Source organism: Mus caroli, chromosome 11 (genome assembly GCF_900094665.2).
Source record: "Mus caroli chromosome 11, CAROLI_EIJ_v1.1, whole genome shotgun sequence".
Classification (NCBI taxonomy): domain Eukaryota; kingdom Metazoa; phylum Chordata; class Mammalia; order Rodentia; family Muridae; genus Mus; species Mus caroli.
Genome location: NC_034580.1, coordinates 71,963,890 through 71,985,529, shown reverse-complemented (window position 1 = coordinate 71,985,529; position 21,640 = coordinate 71,963,890). Strand labels below are relative to the sequence as shown.

General features: G+C 42.3%; 1 protein-coding gene and 1 non-coding gene across 3 annotated transcripts in view; one reads left to right on the top strand and one right to left on the bottom strand.

Moving 5' to 3' along the window:
• Nsrp1 (nuclear speckle splicing regulatory protein 1) overlaps nucleotides 1–11,574 on the top strand; it is a 33,505-nt gene extending 21,931 nt beyond the window's left edge. The window contains exons 3-7 of one of the 2 annotated variants that reach the window (XM_021176836.1): nucleotides 866–922; nucleotides 5,236–5,364; nucleotides 6,459–6,666; nucleotides 7,456–7,564; nucleotides 9,131–11,574. In XM_021176836.1, the coding sequence (XP_021032495.1) occupies nucleotides 866–922; nucleotides 5,236–5,364; nucleotides 6,459–6,666; nucleotides 7,456–7,564; nucleotides 9,131–10,130 (1,503 nt within the window). In that variant the 3' untranslated portion in view covers nucleotides 10,131–11,574. The remainder of the gene's footprint in view (nucleotides 1–865; nucleotides 923–5,235; nucleotides 5,365–6,458; nucleotides 6,667–7,455; nucleotides 7,565–9,130) is intronic. The other variant, XM_029484041.1, reaches the window with a different exon arrangement.
• LOC115032675 lies at nucleotides 2,830–2,949 on the bottom strand. Its single transcript, XR_003838304.1, has one exon. It is a non-coding gene; the product is annotated as a small nucleolar RNA SNORA33 (small nucleolar RNA).
• Nucleotides 11,575–21,640: the final 10,066 nt, after the last annotated feature.

Genomic DNA, 21,640 nt, shown 5'->3' with positions numbered 1-21,640 from the left:
TTTATAGAAGGGAGGGAAATCTTTCATTCTTTGTACTAATTAGAATGATAGACATAAAATATATTGGAAATATGTATTAATCCTTTGAATGTTTTAAGTTGATAATCTGACTGGATATAGTGATCCCAGCACTGAGGAGGCAGAGGCAGGCAGATCACTCCTGTAAATTCAAGACTAGCCTTGTCCATGTGGCAAGATCCAGGAGAACCAGGGCTGCAGTAGTGAGGCTGTCTCAAAAGACAAACAAAAGTCTTACTTAAAGTGCCACTTAACAGGGAGATTTGGGTTGGATGACTGATACGTTTGACAGCACAGGCAGTGACTTAGCACACCGGCTCCATTCTCTTTGGCTGGAACAGCAGGATTACTGGTTACAGTGTAGTTCTGTTTCTGGTGGACTCTGAGCCTCCTTGCTGTTCCCTAAATGACTGTAAAGACTGTTCCCACATCCTCGCAGGCTTGTCTTTTTGATAGTAGATGTTTTAACTGTATTGAAGTGGTAGCTTGTAGCTTCAGTTTACACTTTTTTGTTCTTTGTAATACTGAGCCTTTTTCATATGCCTGTCAACCACTTAAAGCAAAGATTATGTCTTTAGCTCATTGTTCTGTTTTATTCATTTCAGCTATATAGTGTACAAATAACAACCAGCTTTTTTTTTTTTTGTCTTAGTCTTAGAGTCTGTTCTGATGCATTATAATGGAAAATAATTTGTCTCCTAATATTTAGGGAAAAGACCCTGGTTAGGGTTAATTTAATTAGTATTACGTTTTCACTTTTAATTCTTAAGTAAGGAACCATTTGCCAACCAGATACTGGGAAAGGAATTTAAATTAAATAAGCAATGCCTTTTTTTCTGTCTTACAGACTTCTGTGAGCGAAAGCCTTCAGAGGGAAGCTGCTAAGAAGCAGGCCATGAAACAGGTACGAGGTGAAAGAAAAAAATGCAGTTAACCAAGTGCTTTGGTACCTAGTACTGAGATAAAACAGGATAATGTATGTAATGGAATCATTGTATTTCTTAAACAGTGTCAAATGCTTCTCAGTTTATAGAGATTACAGGCTTTCTTTATAAATTTCAAAGGAAAATATAACTATGTCTTTTATTGTGGAGTGTAAATTAAGCCAGCTTTGCTTTCAACTGACAAAGCCGTCTGACAGTAGGTTGTTTAGATTGTTAGGATTTGTTTCTTTATAAAATTTTGCTTGGAACTCACTTGTAAGAAGAAAAATGTCTATCCACAGTCAAAGTGATTTCACAGTTATGTAGAATTCATCTGCCAAGAAATGGGTGAGTGGTCAGGAAAAATTTTTTTTAAGATTATGTATTTATTTCATGTATACAAGTACACTGTTGCTGTCTTCAGACACACAAAAAGAGGGCATCAGATCCTGTGCTTATGAGCTACCATGTCATGTGGTTGCTGGGAATTGAACTCAGGACCTTGGGAAGCGCAGTCAGTGCTCTTAACTGCTGAGTCCTCTCTCCAGCCCCCATCAGGTCATTTTTAACAGTGGTTCTATTAGGAGCGTCCCAGTGGTTTTGAGCACTTCTTCCTATCATACATCCATTACCTGAAAACTCAGCAGTGCTTCTGACAGATTCCTCCTTTATAACAGTGAGCCTCAGCTTTCATTGTACTGAGTACAGTGCAGTGAACGGAGTGAACTTAGTTGAGAGTGCGGGCCTAGTGCACCCTTCTCCCCGCCCCTGCCATTTTCCCACTCTCACTACCTTTGCTTCCTCCTGTTCCCACACTAGCGCTTACCATGAGGTATGATTGCATTTACCAAATTGTAAGGAAAATATGAGCTAGGGAATCGATGATGCTTTAATATCTTTTCCCCCTTTTCCTTTTTTATTTGGACCTGAATTATGTTGACATTTGTCTTTTACCTATTTCACTGGAAAAATACTGTTTGTAATGATTAAATATACTATTTTAGTATAATTATCTTTTAAAAATGTCTAATAATGCCAAGATTGTTAGGACTTAAAGAATGAGCTAGTAATATATACACTTTGTAAGATTATTTCTCCTTTAAAGATGTCGGGGGTGGGGTGCCGCTGCAGGGTGAGGGCAGAAGCTGGTTCTCCCAGCCACCATGCTGGGGAGTCTTTCCATCTGTATTTCTAGTTTCTGCCGCTCTGCTGCTCACTCTGGCTTCCGGCCTATTTGCCTGTCTCTGCCTCCCATCCTGCTGCAACACTGCTGGGATTACAGGTTTATGCTACCAGGTCTGGTTTTTTTTTTTGTTTTGGCATGGATTCCAGGGATTAAACACAAGTAGAGCATTTTTGCCTGCTGAGCCATTTCTTTTGCCCTAGGGGTGTGTGTGTGTGTGGGTGTGGGTGGGTGGGTGGGTGGGTGGGTGTGTGAGATTTAGAAGAAAGGTCTTGCCTATCACCCAGGCTGGCCTAGTTTGCAATGCTCCTGACTCATCCTCCCAAGTGCTGGGGTAATGGGTGTGCACCACCGCTCATTACTTCATACTGCTTTCTTCAAGCTATTTTTTCTTCTTAGTTTAAAAGATTATTACATTATTTTTTAACTTGTGGGTCAAGAGTATGATATGGCATGTGTGTGGAGACCAGAGGCACTCGGCCTGGAGTGTGTTCTCTCCTGCCATGTTAGTTCAGGTGGTCAGGCTAGGTGTCATGTGCTGAGCCATCTAACCAGCTTCTTTTCAGAGGTTTTTGTTGGTGTTGTATTTACATGTAAGAGTTTACATGAAAGAGTTGTACCAACTCTTAAAAGTTTAAATTCTTAGAATTAGATACAGTGAAATTTTAATTAAAAATCCTACAAGAATGCTTCCCAATGTTACAGTAATGTAGCCATTTTCAGGAACCATAATGACTGTTGTCCTCAGGGCTTGTAATATGTCCTGACTATTGCCAGCTTTTCACAATTTCTACAGAAACACCGTAAAAGATAATTGGCTGGTTTTATTTTTATTATTTTTAACTATGTGTGAGGTGGATGTCTGTGTATGCATATCCTTGGGTAGGAGTAAAAACCCAGGAGCCCAGGGGCATTGGGTTCCCTGAAACTGGAGTTACAGCTGGTTATGAGCTGCCAAATTGTCAGAGTTAGGAACCAAATGGGGGTCCTCTGCAAGAACAGTAAGCCTTAACCACTGAGCTGCCCTCCAGCCCCTCCTCCTCTTCAGTTTTTTAGAAGAATGCACAAATCTGTTCTATAGTTGATTGCCCTGTCTGATACAATTCTTTAAAGCTGTGTATTTACCTCAAAGGACTTGTATAATTTGGTCCTGTTTTTTGAGACAGGGCGTCATTATGTATGTAGCCCTGGCAGGTCTGGAGCCCACTACGTAGCTAATTCTGTTCTTGAACTCCTAAACCTCCTGCCTCCACCTCCCAAGTGCCGTGATTACTCACCAAGCACCTCCAGCTGTTTGTTGATGGTTTTTGGTGATAACTATATAATATTTCTCCTCTTTGGATTCTCTTAGCTAGTTTGTGGAGGGAGTAGAAATTCACTATTATTCATTTTCTGAATATTGAGAAATTCGGAATGTGGGATTCTTGGTATTTTTAACAACATTCCAGATACAATTTATTCATTTAGATATGCACCATTCTAGATTCTGAGGGCTCAGTATAGAAATGCAGGACAGACTGGCGCTGTAGCTCAGTGACAGTGGCCCTAGGTTCAATTCTTAGCACTGCAAAGAAACCTGAGGCTACCAGGTTGATTGTTTTGAATGATTATATCGCCCTTTCTCTTAGAACCACTCTTGGGCTGGAGAGATGGCTCAGCTGTTAACAGCCCTGACTGTTCTTCTTGAGATTCTGAGTTCAATTCCCAGTAACCACATGTTGGCTCACAAGCGTCTGTAATGGGATCTGATACCCTCTTCTGGTGTGTCTGAAGACAGCTACAGTGTACTCATATATATAAAATAAACAAATCTTTAAAAAAAAAAAAAAAGACCACTCTTAGCATCCATAGTAAACAAGGCCATATAGCAATTAAATAAATAAATAAAAGTAAATGTGTACGGCTCTGCATTTCAGAAACTAATTAGCTGGAGCAAAAGATAATGATTTGTAGAGCAGTACAAAGGTAGTAACATTGAACATACTATTAAGAGTTTGGAGGCTGGAGAGATGGGTTGGTAGTTAAAAGTACTCGTTGCTCTAACAGAAGACCAGGATTCTGTTCCAATATCTACATGGAGGCTCACAACAACATGTAACTGTATCGGGGGATTGCCCTCCCTTGTCTGGCATCCTTGGGCACTACGTGGTACTCAGACAGACATACTTGCAGCCAAAACACATAAAATGAAATAAGAGAAATCTAAAAAAGAAAAGAGTTGAAAACTACAGTGTTTTCAAAAGAAACACAATGTCAAAAGTTAAATTTCTCAGAAATGGCGGGCAGTGGTGGCGAGTTCAAGGCCACCCTGGTCTATAGAGTGAGTTCCAGGACAGCCAGGGCTACACATAGAAACCCTGTCTCCAAATCCCCTCCCCCAGGCCACCCCTCCCCCCAAAAAATCTCAGAAATGGCTTCATTTAAGATAGGGTTGAGCTAGCTCTGAAATTGTTTAAGTAAGTTACTTATTTTTATAAATGTATAAGTGTTTTGCCTGTTTCTGTGTGTTTATTTGTGTGGAGAGAGAGAGAGAGAGAGAGAGAGAGAGAGAGTGAGTGAGTCACTTACGTGCCTGATGTCCTCAAAAGCCAGAAAAAGGCATCAGAGTTCTGGAGCTGGAGCTGTGTATGGTTGTGAGCCAACCTGTGGCTCATGCTGGGAATCAAACCCAGATCCCCTGCAAGAGCCCTGAGCCAGCTTCCTAGGCTCTAGGTAAGACTTTAATATGCTGCCTTGACTTTGTAAACTTCTGATGTGGATAATTGTAAGTGAAGAGGTTATCGTTAATATCCATTCTACACTTACTACCTGCCAGACTGACTGTAGATGTTTTAAGTTTATTAAGTTATCACCACTTAGGAGAGAGTTGATCGTTACTCTTTGGTGAGGAAACGTAAAGCACACAAAGACTGAAGCAAAGCTGCTCAGAGTAAGAGGAGCCAGGGCTCAAACGCAGGTGGTTTACTGTAGAGTTTACATTCATATCTCCTGCCTTGAGATGTCATGGGACGGTGTTTTAAGATACATTTCTAGCTTCTCAGCCTTTCTCAAAAAGACTTTTAATTCATGTTGACTGACTCGTATCTTTTAAACATTTACCTTTTTGTAAAGACCAAATTGGAGATTCAGAAAGCTCTTGCAGAAGACTCCACTGTGTATGAGTATGACAGCGTTTATGATGAGATACAGAAAAAGAAGGAAGAAAACAACCCCAAGCTGCCTCCGGGGAAGGATCGGAAGGTTAGTGCTGTGCTTTCATCGTGACTGCTTATTTATTTATTTATTTATTTATGAATGAAAGTGACCTCAGTAAAAATTTTAGTTATTGTGGTGAGTTCTTGGTTCTAAGTTATTGATTTGATTTTTAGAGTCGAGATACTAGCAGTAGTCAAGTGAATTATCTAGTGTTTTTATTTATTTTTTTAACCTTGAAACCTTTGCAGATTTTTTGAAGTTTTTCTTTAGCAATTCAGTATTTCAATTAGATTTATACTGCTCCTGATTTGTTTTCTGATTCATTCATTTGTTGAATTAAGAATATCAAATAGGCAGGCATAGTAGCATACACTGTAAATTCCAGTATTCAAGAGACAGAGGAGGGTGGGCATGAGTTCAAGGCCAGCAGGGATACATAGTGAATGAGCACCTGTTTCCAAAAATACCTGTTTCTAGAGCCAGGCCTAGTGGCCTATGCCACTGGGAGACTGAGGCAGAAGAGTCAGAAGAAGTCAGACATCCTTGGGTATATAGCAAATTAAAGAGGAATTTGGACTGTGTCATGCATTATCTTAATAAACTAAAAGGAAACTAAGAACTAGACATGGTAGCTCACAGCTATAATCCCAGCACCATGAATCTGAGGCCAAATCTGGTCTGTTCAGTGGGGGAGGGTGGTGTCTGTATCCCTTACCTGCCTTGGCCTGGATGTTAGACTGGTGGCCTTGATCCTGCCTTGACTCCTAAGGGCTGGGATACAAGTATGCACCTGCTGGGCAGTGGTGGCACACGCCTTTAATCCCAGCACATGGGAGGCAGAGGCAGGTGGATTTCTGAGTTCAAGGCCAGCCTGGTCTGCAGAGTGAGTTCCAGACAGCCAGGGCTACACAGAAAAACCCTGTCTCGAAAAACCAAGGGGAAAAAAAAAAAAACAAAACCCAAGTGTGCACCTACCATCATTTTCTCTGCTATACTTAATTTTTAGTAGCAACAATTTTAGTGTAATTTTGCTAGCAAATTTATTCTGAGTTTTGAAAAGACAGACCTATTTACATTCGACATTTCTATACTAATAGGTGTCTTTTTTTCCCTCTTTCCTAAATAATTTTTTCCCCTAGCCCAAATATATTCACAACTTACTAAAAGCAGTCGAGATCAGGAAAAAGGAGCAGGAAAAGAGAATGGAAAAGAAAATACAGAGAGAACGAGAGATGGAAAACGGAGAATTTGATGATAAAGAGGCATTTGTGACATCTGCTTATAAAAAGAAACTTGAAGAGAGAGCTGAAGAGGAGGAACGAGAAAAGAGGGCAGCTGCTCTGGAAGGTATGGCGAGTGGGGCACTGCAGTAGACCCCTGTCTGAGCCACCTGCAGTCTCCTGCCACTTACACTGTTGTGAGCAGAGTGTGTGTGTGACTTCAAGATACCATGTATGTGTCAGGATGCAACACAAAAACACAGCTGAACCCTTAAGTCACTGTTATTTCTATTAGGCTTTTCATTTCGTGCTTATTTTATTAAACTATTATCATTATAAGTCATTGTCATTGAAATTCCAAATATAAAGGCATAACATTACATTTGCCAGAAACATATATACTTTAAATTCTCATTACATATTCTGGGATGAAAATATGTTTAACATTAACTGGACAGTTAGAAAAAGAATCTCATTGATAATCAGAGCTAAGACATATTTTACCCATTGAATTTAGTGCTCTCGTGGTCAGTTTCTCAAGATCAAAATATGTTGTGAACTTATCAGTAATTTAATTGTCAAATGCTATTCATCTTCAAGTGAAAGAAAACTAAATCTGTAAGGTTGTATCTGGGCCAGAGAGATGATTCAGCAGGGAAAAGAGCTTACCACCAAGTCTGACAGCGAGCTCCATCCCTGGGAACTATGTGATGCCAAGAGAGAGCCAACTCCAGTGGGCTCTACATGCATGTAGACAGACAGATCAATTAAAAAAACATTGAGAGGTCATCCCTGCCTCCTGCTCTTGAGAGTGTTTGCACATCTTTGTATGATATATGCTCTGCATACGTAAGATAAAGCTGTATTGTGCTTCACTGAGTCCGCATTCTCAGTTTGCCTTTGCTTTTCTTCCCAGCACATTTGGATGTGACCAAGCAGAAAGATCTCAGTGGATTTTATCGGCATCTATTAAATCAAGCAGTTGGTGAGGAGGCAGTTCCTAAATCCAGCTTTCGTGAAGCCAGGTAAGAGGTGGGCTATTAAGAAGAAGAATATCTTGACAGTCTGAGGTGACGACTTGGGAGTTATTTAAACTCTTGAAACAGAAGGGTACAGCGTGTGTATTGTATTGTTAGCCAAAATGATGTGATTGGATGAAATGAGTAGCGTTCTAGTTAAAAACCTGAGATTCTGTTCAACATGGTCTTTATTCTACAGTTCACAAAAAAATTATTAGTTTACATCAAAACATTTTAGTGTATAAAATTTCTGAATATGGGCCTTATGTATGGCCTTAAAGACGAAACAAAGCAAGGCTAAAGAGATGGTCTTCCAGAGGTTCTGAGTTCAGTTCCCAGCAGCCACATGGTGACTCACAGTCATCTGTAATGGAATCTGATCCCTTTCCTGGCTTGTCTGAAGACAGCTACAGTATATTCAATTACCGTAAGAAGTAAGGAGAAATTTGTAAAGTATTGAGTCATACAGCATATAATTTTACATGATCAATAGATAGCATATAATATAAAAGTGGCCTATTTTCATGATTAGAACCCAGTTTCCATATAGGTCAGATTCACAAATTAGAGGCTAAGACTTCCCTGTTAGCAGTAGTCACATATTGCTGTAACTTAAAAGTAGATAAAATCTAAAATTGTATTCTTAGTTCTACATTTCAAGTACTATGCTGCCAATTTTGACTAATCAAATGTAGGTATTAGTAGATACTACCATGTCTATAGACACTTCTGTTACCCATCTCTGATCTGGGAAGCAAAAGATTAGAAGACTTTTAGATAAAATTATAAGATATTATAGGAACACTAAGGTAATTATGCCATCCATGTATGTTCAGTATAGTGGGATGTAAAAGGGAGACTTTGCAGAGGGCATATGGGTATCTTAGAACACATGACTGGCGAGCTTAACTGCATCCGATCTACCTGAACTGGGAAAAAGCAGTCATATGTAAGTATTATCAATGAGTCAATTACACAGCTGGAAAAGTATAGTTGATACACAATAATTTTAGACTTACTGATGGCAGCAGCCAGGAAGATTCACAGATTTCTTTTTTGTTGTGATGCATGTATGTCAGGCTGGTGGTGCCTTTCTAATATTGGCAAAGTTTAATTAGTAATATTTAAAATTAGATTTAGTACTGTTTTCTGTGGGAAATTATTCTCATGTATTTCTAGAACTTTTTAAAGAACAAAATGAGAAGTCAGACAGCTACAACTTGAACTTCATTTTATAAAATAGATACTAGATCCAGGGCATACCTTACTTTTCCAAATTATTCTCTGTCTAGAACTAGAAAGAAAAATGAGGCCTTGTACAGACCCTTTCCTAAAGGTTCTGCTGGCCTAAGAGAGAAGGGCTGTGTTCTTTATTTTACTTCTGTCATGTTAAAACATGTTCTCAGCTGTTTGGAAGCGCTAATTTAAAAGGTAAATAGACACTACTTTTTAATATTGGACGATCAGATAGTACATATAATCAAGTTGTACTGAGAAAACTTAACGTGAGCATTCTTTTTTCTACAACTAATAAAATAGCATTGACTTACATAATTTTTTTTTCTTTTTTAGGACTGTAATAAAAGAAGAGAAGCTCAGGGGTTACCCTGATGAAACAAATTCAGAGAGCAGACCACCACAGCAGAACTGCATTCTACAAAGGGGTGCAGAGGAAGCGGAGGGAAACCCAGATGCTGACAGTGATTTTGACGATGAGAGCAGTGAGGATGGTGAAAGGGGAGACCATAAGGTCAGGTCCAGAGGAGAAGACACCGGCGCCTCCATGAAACACCCGAAGCATCACTCACGATCATCTAGTGAGGAAAGGGGGCTCGGGACCAAGCACCACTCACGAGGTTCCCAGTCAAGAGGACATGAGCACCAGGACAGGCAGTCTAGAGACCAAGAGAGCTGTCACAAGGACCGCAGCCACCGGGAAGAAAAGAGTTCTCATAGGCACAGAGAGGCCAGTCATAAAGATCACTACTGGAAGAAGCATGGACAAGAAGATAAACTGAAGGGACGAGAACAGGGAGAAAGACAGGACAGAGAAGGGAAGAGGGAGAAATATTCCTCAAGGGAACAAGAAAGAGATAGACAACGGAATGATCACGACCGATACAGTGAGAAAGAAAAGAAAAGCAAAGAAAAAGAAGAGCACACGAAAGCAAGGAGGGAAAGATGTGAAGACAGTGGTAAGCACAGAGAGAGGGAGAAGCCAGAAGGACGTGGGCAGTCTTCAGAAAGACATCGAGACAGAAGGGAAAGCAGCCCCCGGTCTAGACCAAAGGACGACCTTGACCAGGAAAGATCCAGCAAATTGAGAAACACGGAGAAAGACAAAGGGGAACAAGGGAAGCCCTCTCGTTCTGAAACATCACTAGCAACAAAACACAGACTGGTAGAGGAAAGGCCAGAGAAGGGCAGTGAGCAAGAGAGGCCCCCTGAGGCTGTGAGCAAGTTTGCAAAACGGAGCAATGAGGAAACTGTGATGTCAGCTAGAGACAGGTATTTGGCCAGACAGATGGCGCGGATAAACGCAAAGACTTATATTGAGAAAGAAGATGACTAAGGATGCCCATATCTGCAGTCCCTTGCAAGCACAGAGCATTGTGACCCTTGAACTTGGTTTAAGAAAGCATACAACTGTTCATAGAACAACGACTAGGGAGTATTTTTTTAAATATATTTTCAAAATTTGTTAAGTCAAAAGTCAGTTCTTTGAGTTTCAGTGCTTGTCTAGAATTGTGAGGTGTTTCCTAATGTATAGCACTTTCTTGGTTGTACTCAAGAATCCTAAGGTGTTAAATCTTGTAGATTCTTTGTGAGGAAAATTGGCTTCTTGTTATAATGTTAATAAATAGCTTGTACAAATGTTGCTTTTGAGGTTTTTGTGCTAACTATTTATTACCTGGGTAGATGTTTTGCCTACATGTAAGTCAGTGCACCAGTGTCTGCCCAGTACCCACAGAGAAGGCCAGAAGAAAGCGTTGGATCCCTGGAACTGAAGTCATAGATGGCTGTGAACCGCCTTGTAGGTGCTAGGAATTAAACCTGGGTCCTCCGTATGGGCAGCCAGGGCTCTTAACCATCTTTCTGGCTCTGAGGAGTTTGTTGTTGTTGTTGTTGTTGTTGTTTGTTTTTTATTATGTTCTGCTTCTGTCGGGGTGGGGTGGGGATTGTTGTTATGGGCTGTTGCCCAGGCTGTTCTAGAAATCCTGTGCTCAAGTGATCCTTTTGTCTCAGCCCCTCAAGTGCTAGAACTGTAGGCAGTGACCAGCCCTAGGCCCAGTTTGTCTCTTGTTACAGAAACTGTTTTGTAGATACTATCTTTTCAGTTAAAATATATACATTTTGGAAATAGAGAAAATTGTTTTATGTTCTGAAATCCCTGTTAAAATGTAACAGAGATAGATCATGCATTTTTTTTTTTAAGATTTATTTATTATGTGTAAGTACACTGTAGCTGTCTTCAGACACTGCAGAAGAGGGCGTCAGATCTCATTACAGATGGTTGTGAGCCACCATGTGGTTGCTGGGATTTGAACTCAGGACCTTCGGAGGAGCAGTCAGTGCGCTTAACCACTGAGCTATCTCCCCAGCCCTAGATCATGCATGTTTAAACTTTTTGCTCCACAGCATACTTGGCTTAAATAAAAATAAAGATAGTAATATGCTACTGCATTTAATTCAACATTTACTTAACTGTAAAGGTAATTTCCAGGGTAGGGACAAAGCTCAGTAGTAGAGCTCTTGCCTGGCATGCACAAGGTCCTGGAGTTGATGTCCAAGATTGAAAAAGCAATAATTTCATTCATGTTCAATTCTGGGTTTTATTTAGAAGACATCACTTTTTTTTTTTTGTAAGTTTGTATTTTGCAAATTACTAAATTGGTGTGTAACTAAATCTGTCAGCTGAGAATGAAAAAAGTTTTATATACTCCAGCAAGGAGACTGAAGCTTGTTAAAACTCTCTATGTTCAAATAAAACTAGTTTCTGAGCTAAGTCATTGGAACCTGACATCCTGTAAATTTATTCATGGGTAAAGAAAGGATAAGTACCAGGGAGAAAGTTGTTCTCTGGCCAGTTTTCCCATCACAAAAAGACAATTTATCTCACTATACTGTACCACAAAGAGTTTATCATTTTAGGAAAATAAGCTTGGTTGTGTATGTTGAAGTAGATAAGACCTTATATATTAAATATCATGTTTAATATTATTATATCCTTAGATCCAAAGAGGAGACATGACAAAGTGAATATCTAGATTCCTGCTTGACTTACTGGAAAGCACTGACTACACAGGGGAAGCAGCATAGTTGTGGGACAATGAGACTGAGGGTGGAGCACAGACAGAGAGAGAGAGAGAGACAGAGAGAGCACACATTGTTCCTTAGGATTATTCCGTGTGCTTGGAAAAGTCAATTTGATTATGTTGTGCAAGGAGGGAGAGATTATATCAAAGAGATCAGATAAACTTATTTCCCCTCTCCCAGAAGTTCAAATGCTTCCACAAAACAGATCGGATACTTTGTGTAGGAAAAGATATTGATTGCTTAGGTGGCATAGGTTTTTTTTCTGTCAACTTTTATTCTGTTTGCCTTAGATAGAGCAATTCTACTAGAAGTCCTACTTATAAAAATCCCCCTGTAATTACGTTGAAGGTTATGCAGCCACACAGTGAAGACAGCCTTTTCTCTGTGGTCTGTCTCACAGTTTCATGTAGATGAGCCAGAATACATTGAAAAGCCAGTAGTTGTTGCAGCAAAATCAAGTAGAACAATCACCAGGATAAGAAATCTACTGAATTTCTGTAAACATTTTTGCCGTGAACAAAATAGGTATAATATTGGAAGCCAGAAGAGGACATCAGATCCTCTTGAGACTGGAGTCACAGAGGCTGTGTATGGTCGCGTGGGGTGATGGGAACTGAACCTAGGTCCTCAGGAGGGGCCTGGTGCTATCCCATGGAGACAAGATTATGCTTGTGTCTTTTCAGAAAAAGGATAAAGTCCCAGGTGGCTCCTGATACATATATTTATGTTTTTATATTCCACTTAGACCTTTATAAACCATCCTTAGCATGGCAAAACACTAGCATGCTGTCTCCAAGTGTGCCCTTTATCCCCATTGACAAAAGGCATTTGCATTCTGCAATAACAAGAATTAACATGCAGTGCAGTCACTAACAGTACAGGCGCTGGAGAGATGGCTTAGTGGTTAAGAGCGCTCACTGGACCCTGACATGCAGCCTCATTTCCAGAGCATTTTTTTCCCTCACTTCTGCCTCCACCTGTTGCTTTCATTGTCCTTTACTTTGAGAACTGACCTGGCTAGTTCTATGTCAAGTTGACACACTAGAGTCACCACAGAGGAGGGAGCCTTAACTGAGAAAATGCCTCCATAAGATCAGGCTGTAGGCAGGCCTGTGGGGAATTAGTGATTGATGGGGAAGGCCCAGGCCATTGTGGGTGGTGCCATCCCTGGGCTGGAGGTCCTGGGTTCTATAAGAGAGCAGGCTGAGCAAGCCATGAGAAACAAGCCAGTAGACAGCATTCTTGCATGGCTTCTGCATAGGCGCCTAGCTCTAGGATCCTGCTCTGAGTTCCTGCCCTGACTTCCTTCAATGAACAGTAGTGTGGAAGTGTAAGTCAAACCCTTTCCTACCCAAGTTGCTTTGACCATGGTGTTTCACTGCAGCAGTGGTGAAGATCCCCACAGACAGCAGGGTGCTCCCTCCCAGATCCAGAATTGGGTACAAACCACACCCAAACACCTGTTTTCACAGAGCTATCATTTTTTACGTGGAAAAGAAAAGTTAAGATGACTGTTTTCTGATTTTGACAGAGAATAGCAGCAAATGACCCTGTAGGTGTGATTTTTAAGAGGTAAAATGGGGAGGCCCATGTTAGAATGGGCTAGGATTCAGTGATATGTTCTCATTAGGCATGTTAATTAGGGTAGCCAAGGGGGCTTTTAATTGCTGGATTTCAGCACTTTGATAGCTGAACCTGGGTGATCAGCTTTAGGAATGAGTCTGGCATGGCAAAGTGTCCATATAAGGGAATAGACCTTGTTTGCCAACTTCAGGGATGTAATTTGCAGTTTAGGGACAGAGAGGGAACCAGGAAGAGCAAGGCCTGCCAGTGCCATGTTTGCCATGCGTGGGCCTGCTAAAGCCCTTCAATTAGTAACGCTAAGACAAGTTGCTACCAGGATAGTGGGGTGTTGCTATGACAGACTGACTATATTGTTCTGGGGAGGATTGTGGGAGGACATTGGAACTTAGAGCTAGAAAAGTCATTGAGTGTGTCGAGGGCTCAGTGAGCTGTTGTGTAGAAGCTCGGGAGCTACAAATGTTGAGAGCAGTGTAGGTGATAGAGGCTTGGCTAATGAGGTTTCAGAAGAAACAAAGACTACTGGGTCATCTGAGGTATGAATCTGTGGTTCTGGTTAGCTGGGACTGAAGAATCTGCGGTGGTTAAGCAGTGTCAGAGCAGTGGTGGCACACACCTTTAATCCCAGCACTCCAGGAGGCAGAGTCACTGTGAGTTCAAAGCCAGTCTAGTCTACATAATACGTTCCAGGACAGCCAGGACTGTTATACAGAGGGAATTTGTTTCAGAAAAAGAGGGGGGAGGGGAGGGGAGGGGAGAGGGGAAGAGAGGGAGAGGGAGAGGGAGAAAGGGAGAGAGAGAGAGAGAGAGAGAGAGAGAGAGAGATTGATTCATTCCCTAAGTTCTTTAAGATGATGTTTCCTTGGGGTCAGCACAGAGAAGCTTGTGTTCTGGAAGTGGCCAAGTTGTACGTCCTGTTGGCAGCTGAACTTGATAGTGTAAGAGTCACCCAGGTGGTACTGGTTTTGAAGGCTTGAAGGATCCTGGAGAGCAGCTGAGACGTGGCGCTATGCGCCAGGGTTGGAGTCTCTGAAGAGACTGGGAGAAGGCTGGGAGAGGCTGTTGGTGAAAGAGCAGCCCAGTTGCAGCAGAAGACGCCATCCTTTTGGACATGCCAGTGCCAGGAGACAACCACCAAACAGGTGTGGAGTGGAGCTGGCCTGAACCTAAAAGGTAGTCTGTGCTGTGTGGGGCAGAGCCAGAGAAGTGACCCAAGCCCTTTGGAGGAGGCCAAAAGATGGTGAGTGGATCCCAGATAATTGAGTTCGTTACACTGTTGGAGTTTGATTTTGCCGTGTTCCGATTGTGACAGTGTCCCTGTTCTTCCCTTTTGGTAAGGAAGCACTTAATTTATTTTTGATTTTACAAGAGCCCACATTCAAGAGACTTTTAAATTTGAGGGAGAGGGGCAGGGAAGTATTGAGACAGGGTTTCTCTGTGTGTATACCTGACTGCCCTGGAACTCACCCTGTAGACTACAATGACCCTAAACTCACAGAGATCTCCCTCCTTTGCCTCCCAAGTGCTAGGATTAAAGGTGTGGGCCACCACTGCCCAGGTGAAACTACATTTTTGGAAACGGAGATAGTAGACTTTTACAGAGAATCGGAATTTTGAAAGAATCTGGGTATTTTTCAAGCATTTGAATTTGTAAGGCTGTGGAACTCGTTAAGTTGGTAAAAATGCTTTCTATTGTGATATCTTTACTAATGTGTGATCCCAGGAATAAACAAGAAAGGAAAGGTTGTGGCTTAACAGTGACACATTTGTGTCTCGAGTTGACAAGAGACACGTAGGCCAGTTCTGAGACTTCCCAGCTCTAAGGACTTGAGGAAATCAACTTCCCCCAGCCTCAGGGTCTTCCTGCACAGACCTTGGAACAAACATCTGCTTTCTCAACCAACGGTGACCAAATTAAGTGACATATTATAGACTAAAGCTCATCAAAGACTACAAAGAACTGTAACAACCTGTTTAGCTTTTCTGAAATGTATTATTTATAATTCAAGACGGTTTTCTGTTTTCTTTTTTTTTGTTTTTTGTTTGTTTTTTTCTGATTTGTTTTGTTTGTTCGTTTCACTTGTGCAGCCCTGGCCGATCTGGAACTCACTCCAGTTCAGGCCTCAAACTCAGAGGTCCAACTGCCTCTGCCTGCTAAGAGCTGGAACCAAGGTGTGGCACCACGCCCAGCTCAAGGTGGTTTTCATGTTAAATATTTGTAGATGATATATTTGAGGGGATATATAAATGTTTAATAATTTATAGTTAAGATTTTTTTAAAAAGATTTCTTCTTTTTTTGTTTGTTTGTTTGTTCTTTCAAGACAGGGTTTCTCTGTAGAGCCCTGGCTGTCCTGGAACTCACTCTGTAGACCAGGCTGGCTTCGAACTCAGAAATAAATCCACCTGCCTCTGCCTCCTGAGTGCTGGGATCAAAGGTGTGCGCCACCACCGCCCGTCTTCGTTTATTTTATGTATGTGAGTACACTGTCGCTGTCTTCAGACACACCAGAAGAGGGCATTGGATTCCATTACAGATGGTTGTGAGCCACCATGATGGGATTTGAACTCAGGACCTCAGGAAGAGCAGTCAGTGCTCTTAGCTGCTGAGTCATCTCTCCAGCACTACAATTAAGATTTTTATCTTTACCGTTAGAATTTAAACTTTTTTGAATGGAAGGTTTTTATATATATATAAAAATCACACCAAGATGAACGATAAATAAAATTCCCTTCTCTTGAGTCCATCCACCTTCGCAGATTTTCCTGTTCTGATTCATCTTGCCATTCTTGTCCTCTTCCCCGGTTTCTGCTACTTTTTCTGTCTGAAATTGCATTGACAGCTGCACTCTGAAGGCTGCATGGTTACAGTTTTGAAACAGGAACTTTTTATTACTGACTTTTCTTGTTGCTCTAACCAAATACCTTACTAAGCACTGTAAGGAAGGCATTTGTTTGTTTGTTTTTCAAGAAAGACAGGGCTTTCTCTGTGTACCCTCTGCTGGCCTGAACTCCTGCCTTTGCCTCTTGAGTACTGGGATTAAAGGTGTGCACCACCATCGCTCCTGACACCTTAAGGAAGGAAGGAAGGAAGGAAGGAAGGAAGGAAGGAAGGAAGGAAGGAAGGAAGGGTTTATTTGGCTCACACTGTGAGAGTGTCAGTGGGAAGATCTTCAGATGTCGGCAGCCGTGTGAAGAAGCTGGGTTCACTGTATCCACAGTAGAGGAGCAGAGAGATAGAGATAAATGCTACTACTTGGTTTGGCTTTTTCTCTCTCTCTCTCTCTTTTTAAGAAAAATTTCCCTTTGGTACCCACTGCAGGGCCTTCTCAGAGGAGAAGGGGAGTAAGGGATGGGGGGGGGGGAAGGGTGTGAGGATGGGATTAGGAGGAGGGAAGGGATGGGGGCTGCGATTGGGATGTAAAATGAATAAAGGAAAGAATTTTTCCTTTTTATTTATTCTTCTCTCTTATATTACATCCTGATTGCAGTTTCCCCTTCCTCCCATCCCCCAGTTCTTTCCCCCTCCCAGATCTACTCCCACCCTTCACTTCCCCTCAGAAAAGAGCAGGCTTCTTAGGGATATCAACCAAATAAGGCATAACAAGCTACATTAAGACAGTCACATATTCTCGACTCAAGGCTGGTTGAAGCAACCCAGCAGGAAAAGGGTCCCAAAGGCAGAAAGGCAGGCAGAGTAAGAGACAGTCCCCATTCCCACTGTTAGGTTTCCCACAAGAACACCAAGCTACAAAACCATAACGCATATGCAGAGGACCTAGGTCAGAGTCAGGCAGGCTCCCTGACCTCTGTGAGGCCACTTGAGTCGCAGTCAGTTGATTCTGGGGCCATGTTACCAGTGGAGGGATTGGGACACCAACCCAGCCATAAAACCTGCAACCTACTGTTTGCCATGCATGCAGGATGTGCTGGTACCAGAGCCTAACATAATCATTAGAGAGACCAGAGAGACTCCATCTGGCAGCTGATGGGAGCAGATGTAGAGTCCCACTGTCCCATTCTGTAGGTGACAGAGCTCAGGGAGTCCTGAGGAGGAGGGGAAGGAAGGGTTGGAGGAGCCTAAGGGATCAAGGGCATCACATGAACATGGCACACAGCTTTCTCCTCTCTATTCTGTCTGTGGCTCCTGAGCAAAGGGAATGATGCTGCCCATGCTGAGGGTGGGTGTCCTTGTAACGTTTCGCCAGCAAAACACACTCGGACAACCGGATCCTTCTACGGCAAAGCTTTATTGCTTACTTATCAGGAAGACCTCGAATACAGGAAACTCAGTCCTTTTATAACCCACAAAGAGTGGTTGGAGACGTGCCCCTCCCTGACTGGCTGCTCACCATTAGCCCAGATGACGCCACGGGACAGGCAGGGCACAAGGCATGGAAAAATACCCCAGCACATGTGCAGACTACTTGCTTACTAGTTAGAACACCAGATATCATCGCCATCTTGTAATGGCGATTGCAAGGGCGGCTCCTCACAGGTGGGTCTTCCCACTCAGTTATGCCTCACTGCTACAGAGAGGAGTTTGTCTCCTAGCATTTCCTTCTACATGTCTGCAAATGTGGCTGTTAACCATCTATCTGTCTTATGAGATATGAAGTTCATTTTCCAATTTTATTTATTGAAATTTGGTTGGGGGGTGTTTTGGTGAAAGAAGTAAACTTCTGAAATTCTTCAATATAAAATTTCCCCTTGGTTTTAGTCACAAAATTAAATCCTAATTTGGCTGGATACAGGACTCAAGGCTGAAAGCTTTTCTCTGCTGAGTTTCTCTCCTTCTGTGTCCCATGGGGTGGCATATGAGAACACTTGGCTTTGTACATGAGAGTGCTTTAGGATCACTGGTCCATATCGCTAGTGTTTTGAGAGAGAAGCCAAGTGCCACCAGGTTAGACTGGGTTCTCCAATGCTGTTCTTTCTTTCTTTCTTTCTTTCTTTCTTTCTTTCTTTCTTTCTTTCTTTCTTTCTTTCTTTCTTTCTTTCTTCCTTCCTCCCTTTCTTCCTTCTTTCCTTTCTTTCTTTCTTTCTTTCTTTCTTTCTTTCTTTCTTTCTTTCTTTCTTTCTTTCTTTCTTTCTTTCTCTCTTTCTTCTGGGTTTCATTTTGGCAACTTTTTCTCCTTAGGGTCCCAAGCCAAATAACAAGAGGCAATTTCTTCTAGGTTCATGTAAGAAGTTACCTTTTTCTTAGTCTTGGAGATAGCTTTTCCTTTCAACCTCTTCCCTATCTTCCCTCTCCTCTTCTTCTCCCTCTTTCTCCACCTCTTCCTCTTCCTTTCTCTCTTTTTTTCCCCCTTCTTCCCCTTCCTCCTCCTTCCACTCTGTCAAAATTCACTACCAAACCAATTACACTAATCTCAAGCCACCCCAGGTTATTTCCTCAACACCATGCTTTGCATTCTCCACACTGAGAGATGTAGCAGGACCCCAGGCCTTAGCACAACTGACTCCATGATGGAAGTACCGTTCAGGCTGCAAAACTCTGCACATAGATAGCACCACCTGACAAAACTAAAACAAAGGCCTACTCCATCAAAGTCCATAGTTATGGGAAAGTCTCTAAATGTCCTAGCCTTGCCTTTTTGGCTTCTGTAGTTCTGCTTCTGGCTGCCTGCTCTTTTTAACCGAAGCATGTTAACCCAGGACATGGTGTTTGTGCTTAAAAGCTCAACCTGAGAAAGGCTCAGGGCTACCCTTGGATCCCGAACACCCAATGTAGTCGCTTGGGGCTAATAAAGACTTTCTATTGGCTTAAACCCATGTCCAAGCAGTCTTCTTTGATGGATACCCCACAACAGAGGCTGAGAGGAGGCTGAGTCCTGTTTTTCAGGATACTGAAATCTCACCATCTTCCTCCTCCGCATAGATCTCTCCCTCCTCTTCATCCTCCCCATAGATCTCTTCCTCCTCCTATTCTTCCCCATAGATCTCTCCCTCCTCCCACCTGTTTCCCACTCTACCTTAGACTATCTGAGATTCCTTCTTTCTCCAATTCTGAGGGGTTTTTCCCCCTCATCCTCTACCTCTGAGGCCACTTGGTCCTCTAACTTGTATCTCTCTCTTTCCTTCCATCTCTAAGATTACCTAATTCTCAGTCTCTAAGCTCTGTGCTTCCAGCCTAGCATTTCCTACCTCTTGTACAAACAGGAAGCTCAAATCATGTTGATGTTCCCCCAGCTTTATGTTCAAGTCTGAGTTTTACTTTCTTTTTCTCAAATCCAACCTTTCATTCTGGCTTGATTTGCTCTCTCATTTTCTGGGGAGCATATTTGAGTAAGCCTTTTTTTTTATGTTTTATGTATTTTATGTGGGTCCCAGGGATTGAACTAAAGTTACCAGGCTTTGACACCAAGTGCCTTTACTGCAGGGCTGTCCCACTGGCCTCTTCATAAATTGCTCAATAGGAGAGTTTTGGATGGTAAATTTCCTGAGACTTTGGAGGTTTGAAATCATCTTAGTTTCATCATCACACTTAAATGCTAATTTCTTTTTTTTTTTTTTCCGAGACAGGGTTTCTCTGTGTAGCCCTTGCCCTGGCTGTTCTGGAACTCACTTTGTAGACCAGGCTGGCCTCCAACTCAGAAATCCACCTGCCTCTGTCTCCCAAATGCTGGGATTAAAGGCGTGTGCCACCACTGCCCTGCTTAAATGCTAATTTAACATAGGACAAAAAGAAGAGGTCTCAGATCATTTTCTCTTGGGACACTGAAAATGTTAGCTGACCTGTTGCTCTCTGATACCCACTGCTGCTGTGTGGCTCCCTCACTAGTGTGCTTGTTTCTCTGGAGGCTTAGAAAGTTCTCTTAACTCCCTAAGCTCTGATAGTTCATTTCCTCTTTGGTTTCATCAGCTAGCTTATCCTTCCTTTCCCTTTGTTCTCTTTCCAGAATTTCTCTCAGGCTTGTGCAGTTCCCATGGCTGCCACCCTAGGTCTCAGGGTCTCCTCATACTTCTGGGACTTTGTTATTTTGCCATTCGTTCCAGGGCCGTTTCTCAGCCTGATCACTCTTACATCCTTTAATTCTGCCAGATAAGTCCCTAGTCAGCTTATTCCTTTTGGGACTAACTCTGGAATGGGCTGGGGATGCTGATGGACACAGAGTCCTCTGTGTAGCCCAGGCTGTCCTGGCACTCTTTCTGTAGACCAGGCTAGCCTTGAACTCACAGAGATACACCTGCCTCTGCTTCCCAAGTGCTAGGATCAAAGGCGTGTGTCACTATGTCTAGCTATAATTAAGTTTTCAATATTGCCACCTGTTTCAGAATTTTTATCCTTTATTTTTCTCTACCAACTTTGGCTTTCACAAGGCCCAAACTCTGTGTTCATGTATATGTATGTTCGTGTATGTTCATGTATGTCTATGTGTGTTGCTGCAGCTGCACATGTAGCTACATGTGTGTGGAGGCCTGAGATCAACCTTAGATGTCATTCCTCAGGGGCCATTGCCTTGTTTTTCTTCTTTTAAAAAATTATATTTATTTTATGTATCTGAGTGTTTTGCCAGCATGTATGTATGTATGTATGTGTACCATATTTGGTCTTGTTGGCTGAGAAGGTCAGAAAAGGGCATCAGAACTGGAGTTATAGATATTTGTGAGCCACCATGTTTGTCCTAGGAACCAAACCTGGGTCTTCTGCAAAGGCAACAAGTACTTTTAACCCTGTTTTTAGGTGTGTGTATGTGCACGCGCGCGCATGTGTGTGTGCGCGCGCGTGTGTGTGTGTGTGTGCGTATGTGTGTATGTGTGTGCGTGTGTGTATGTATGTGTATGTGCGAGTGTGTATGTGCGTGTGTGTGTTTAGATGTGTGTGTATGTTTAGGTGTGTGTGTGTGTGTGCGTATGTGTGTATGTGTGTGCGTGTGTGTATGTATGTGTATGTGCGAGTGTGTATGTGCGTGTGTGTGTTTAGATGTGTGTGTATGTTTAGGTGTGTGTGTGTGTGTGCGTGTGATTTCCTGTGTCCTGCTTTATCACTCCTTTGAGACAGGATCTGACACTCACCAGCAGGCCCCAGCAACCTTCCTGCCTCCATCTTGCTCTGGAGTTACAGGCATCTAGCCACACCAGACTCATCTTGCTTTTTGAGACAATGCACTCCGTGTAGGCCAGGCTAACTAGCCAGTGAGCCTCCAGGATCTGCCTCTTCCTGCTCCCCAGTGCTGGGATTA